Source organism: Egretta garzetta, unplaced genomic scaffold (assembly GCF_000687185.1).
Source record: "Egretta garzetta isolate BGI_Z169 unplaced genomic scaffold, ASM68718v1 scaffold143, whole genome shotgun sequence".
In the NCBI taxonomy this organism is placed as follows: Eukaryota; Metazoa; Chordata; class Aves; order Pelecaniformes; family Ardeidae; genus Egretta; species Egretta garzetta.
This window is the reverse complement of record NW_009259310.1, coordinates 690,065-693,882: the sequence shown is the minus strand read 5'-3', so window position 1 is coordinate 693,882 and position 3,818 is coordinate 690,065. Positions and strand designations below refer to the sequence as shown.

The following is a 3,818-nucleotide window of genomic DNA, read 5'->3' as shown; positions in this document are numbered from 1 at the left end:
TTTCCCTACTCCTCTTCACTGCGGCCAGTGGGACACCCGTTGGGGACCAGGATGAGGATATCCAAGTGCAAGAGAATTTTGAGGCTGAGCGGGTAAATGACAGCTTGCAGTCCTTTAATTCTGGGGGAGAAGGGATGGGGGAAATCTTTATTTCATTTTCCTCCAGAAAGGAGGGAGATATTACCCATGCCCACGTCAGGTGGTGCAGGACAAGCATTGGCAGCATGGTCCTCCCAGGGTGCTGGTCACGGGATGCCACCCCGACAGCACCGACCTTCGGGATGGCCTCACCCCAGCAAACACCTCGGCGGGGTGGCTGGAGCCCGAGAGGCCAGGGCAGATGAATCCCATGAGACATCTGTTGATCTGCCCAGCCTAAGAGGTGTGAGCAGGGCCCGCAGGCAGCCCCAGCACACAGCATTCATGCAGGATGCAGAGTGCCTGGGAGATCTGCAGCCGGCCCCGTCCCCTGCCAGGCTCCGCACGGCTCCACACAGCCCTGCATGCATGCCTGGGTCTGGGCTCCCGTGGGACCCATGGGGGGATGCCAGCCTGATGCCTCCAGCCCTGCCTCATGGTCAGGGGATCCAGAAAAGTCCTGCTTGGTGTTGATCCACTTCCCAAATCCTGCGTCAGCTCTGGCCCTGGCACCTTGCACCATTGCCCCCCAGTTGCTCTCTCAGCCACGAATATTTCAGCTCTGCAGAAATCCAGGAGATCCCCACCTCGGTGGATAGGGCTCGTGGTGGAGACGTCCCTTTCTTCTCCCCGCAGATGTACGGGAAGTGGTACGACATCGCCATCGGCACGACCTGCAAATGGATGAAGAACTACAAGGAGAAGTTCAGCATGGGCACGCTGGTGCTGGGCCCAGGCCCCAGCACTGACCAGATCAGCACTGCCAGCACCAGGCTGCGGTACAGGGAGCTGATGGGGGTGCTCGAGCCTTCCCCAGAGCCACTCCACCCAGTGCTGCGTCTCCCAGGGGCTGGGACAAGACATGGTGGTTGCTTGCTCTGTCTGGCATCAGAGCCCTGAGGAGCAGCTGGAGTGGGCTCAAATACCCAATGCCTTGGGCAGGGGTATTTTGGTGGTCCCATGCCATGGCCTCGATGCCCCAGGCAAGATTTTCTTGCAATAACCAGGAAAAATGATTGATCTGAGTGGCTGATTGTTTTCCTCCTCCCTCCAGGCAGGGTGATTGCGTGCCCACCTCAGGAGAGTACCAGAAAACCAGCACCCCCGGCAAATACACCTACTATAACCCCAGTAAGTCGGGCTTGCTCCCCACCTGCCTGGCTTCGAGAGCTGCAGCATGGCTGGGTGATGGGAACCAGCTCTGGGAACAGCCAGGGGCTAGGGAGGGGGTTCAGTAGAGCAGAGCACAGAAGCCACTCCACAGTTTGGGCCATTTCCAGCCAAAGTATGGAGTGAAATTGGGGGAAAGGGGCTGTTCAGCACTGTCCATGCACAGGCATGGGACTATGAGATGTTCCAGCAGATCCCTCCTGTCCCCACGGTCCCACGCTGGGGCAGGCTCCCACCACATTTCAGGAGCATTGGTGGTGTCTCAGTTGTCCACAACCTTTGGTTTCCAATCACTTTTGACTAAGAAGAGGCTGGTGAGCCTAAAGGGAGTCGGGGTTGTATCAGAGTCTGCTTCCCCAAAATTGGCTGCTTTCTTGAATTAGCTGCCTGGTTTCAGCCCCCAGTTCTGGGGCTGTCTTACACTGCCCCATTTCTCCCTGAGGGGCAGGAATGATGTCTCCTGTGTCTCTGTCTCACCCAGAATGGGATGTGTCTATCCGGTCCTACGTGCTCCGCACCAACTATGAAGAATACGCTGTCATTCTGATGAAGAAGAAAAGTAGTTTTGGCCCAAGCACCACCCTGAAGCTGTATGGTACGTCTGGCTACGGCACTTGTGAACAAGCGGGCTCTGGGGCGGGCCAGTGCAGCTCAGAAACACTACCCAAGGGTCCCTTGGCCTTGAGGGACTTGACCATGGCTTTGGAAGTGGTGCCTTGGACCAGCTCGCCTTTGGCACTACAGAGGTTGAGTCTTGTGGCTCAGCTTAAAGCCACTTCACACAATGAACATCCAAACCAGCCTGTTTGGGATGAAGGTGGCAATACCTGCTTGAAAGAAACCCAGGGCCTGATGTGGCAGGAGATGCTGTCTTTCATGACTGAGAGACCTTAAAACCACTTTGTCCAACGCCTTGGTCGAGGCTGGCGAAGAATAATGGAGGAGGGGGGCTGCATGCAGCCCCCCTCCCATGCCAACCCCACTTACAGCCTGTTCCCTCGCCCAGGGAGGAGCCCGGAGCTGCGGGAGGACCTCATTGCGGCTTTCCAGCAGCTGGCTCTGGAGATGGGCATCCCTGCGGACTCCATCTTCATCCTGGCCAACAGAGGTAATCCACAAGGCATGAGCCTCTCCCACTGCCTGTACCCCAGGCATGCCAGTGCGCTGGGGCAGCTCCTTCTTGGTGTGTGAGGCTGGGGAGAAGGGGGACGGTCAGAACAGAGGGAAAAGAGGCAAAGGCTTTGGTAGGATGGGATGGAAAGGAGACAAGGCCACATATCAGTCAGGCTTCCACCAGCTTCCAGTCGGTGGGGTCCTTGCTGGGCTGTCAGGTCAATGCACCCCACCACGCTGTGCTGGGACAAGGGCGCAGGACACCCAGGGACACTCACGACTGTTCCTCATGGGTGGGTGCTCCCAGGGCCTGAGGAGCTCCTTGCTCAGCCTGGGGCCCAGAAAGTGCTAGCAAGATGCAGGTAGGTGTGGGGATTGTAGGGTGATGCTCCTGCCAGTGGGAGGTGGAAAGCAGAAAGAGGGGAAGAACACTGGGGTGAAACTGGGTGGGTGTCCCCTTCCCAGGGTCCTGTGTCTGCATGGTGCAGGACCACAGTGAGATGAGTTTGTCAGGACATCGCCCCTCTCACCACTATGATCTTCTCTCCTGTTGTCTGGGCCAGGTGAATGCGTCCCCCAGGAGACTGCAACTGCCCCCCAGGTGAGTGGTCCAGCTGGGACCTCCCGAGATGGATCAGGGCTGGGAACATCCCCTCCAAGCCAAACCTACTGGAGGCATGGTGTCCAGGACCAGGCTCTGTGGGCAGGACATGTCATTTGGGCAGCAGCTCCACTGACTGCCCTGGGAGATCTCTTTCATCTCCACTGATGGGCTTTGCCTGCGAGGATGGGGGCACACACAGGCACAGGCTGCAGGGTAAGGGTCCCAAGGGCCAGGTGGGCACCAGGGCTCATTTCCATGTGGAAGGCAATGGCCCTTTCCTACTCTGACTTTTTCATGGGGTGAAAGTTGTAGCATGTGGAGCTTGGTATCTCCTTGCTCCCAGTGGACTCCCCCTCCAGGGATGGGGAGGCAGCTCAGCACCCCACTGATCCTTTGGCTACAGTCACCCAGCACCTCCTGACCTCGCAGGGTTTAGAAGGATTTTCAAGAGGGAATGGGACTTTCATAGGAGAAACAGCCCAGTTGACTTGAGAGCAGGTAACACATCTGGAGGACACACCATCCTGCATCAGTGAGAGGAGACACGTCCCCAGCACAGGGCTTGACTGGGGCACTTTGGGTGTCTTTAGCCAAAATACACTATCCTGGCACCCACCTGGGATGAGCACAGGGCTGGGAAGACCACGAGGTGTGGAAGGATCACAGCCCAGCAATCCACGATCAATGGCTGGAAGCGTGCCGGTAGCCCCGAGGAGGGCTGGAGCCTGCACGAGCTGCAGCACCCAGCAGAGCTGCCCATCGCAGGGGCAATGGGGGTCCAGGGGCGGCGGGG

At 58.1% G+C, this 3,818-nt stretch overlaps 1 protein-coding gene across 1 annotated transcript in view; it reads left to right on the top strand.

The window, feature by feature from the left end:
• Positions 1 to 8: 8 nt before the first annotated feature.
• The window catches only part of LOC104123989 (alpha-1-microglobulin/bikunin precursor), a gene marked incomplete at its 5' end in the record, with an annotated part of 7,181 nt that continues 3,371 nt past the window's right edge, over positions 9 to 3,818 (top strand). The window contains 6 exons of the mRNA XM_009636291.2: positions 9 to 92; positions 775 to 917; positions 1,193 to 1,269; positions 1,790 to 1,903; positions 2,315 to 2,416; positions 2,985 to 3,022. Of these exons, the coding sequence (XP_009634586.2) occupies positions 9 to 92; positions 775 to 917; positions 1,193 to 1,269; positions 1,790 to 1,903; positions 2,315 to 2,416; positions 2,985 to 3,022 (558 nt within the window). The remainder of the gene's footprint in view (positions 93 to 774; positions 918 to 1,192; positions 1,270 to 1,789; positions 1,904 to 2,314; positions 2,417 to 2,984; positions 3,023 to 3,818) is intronic.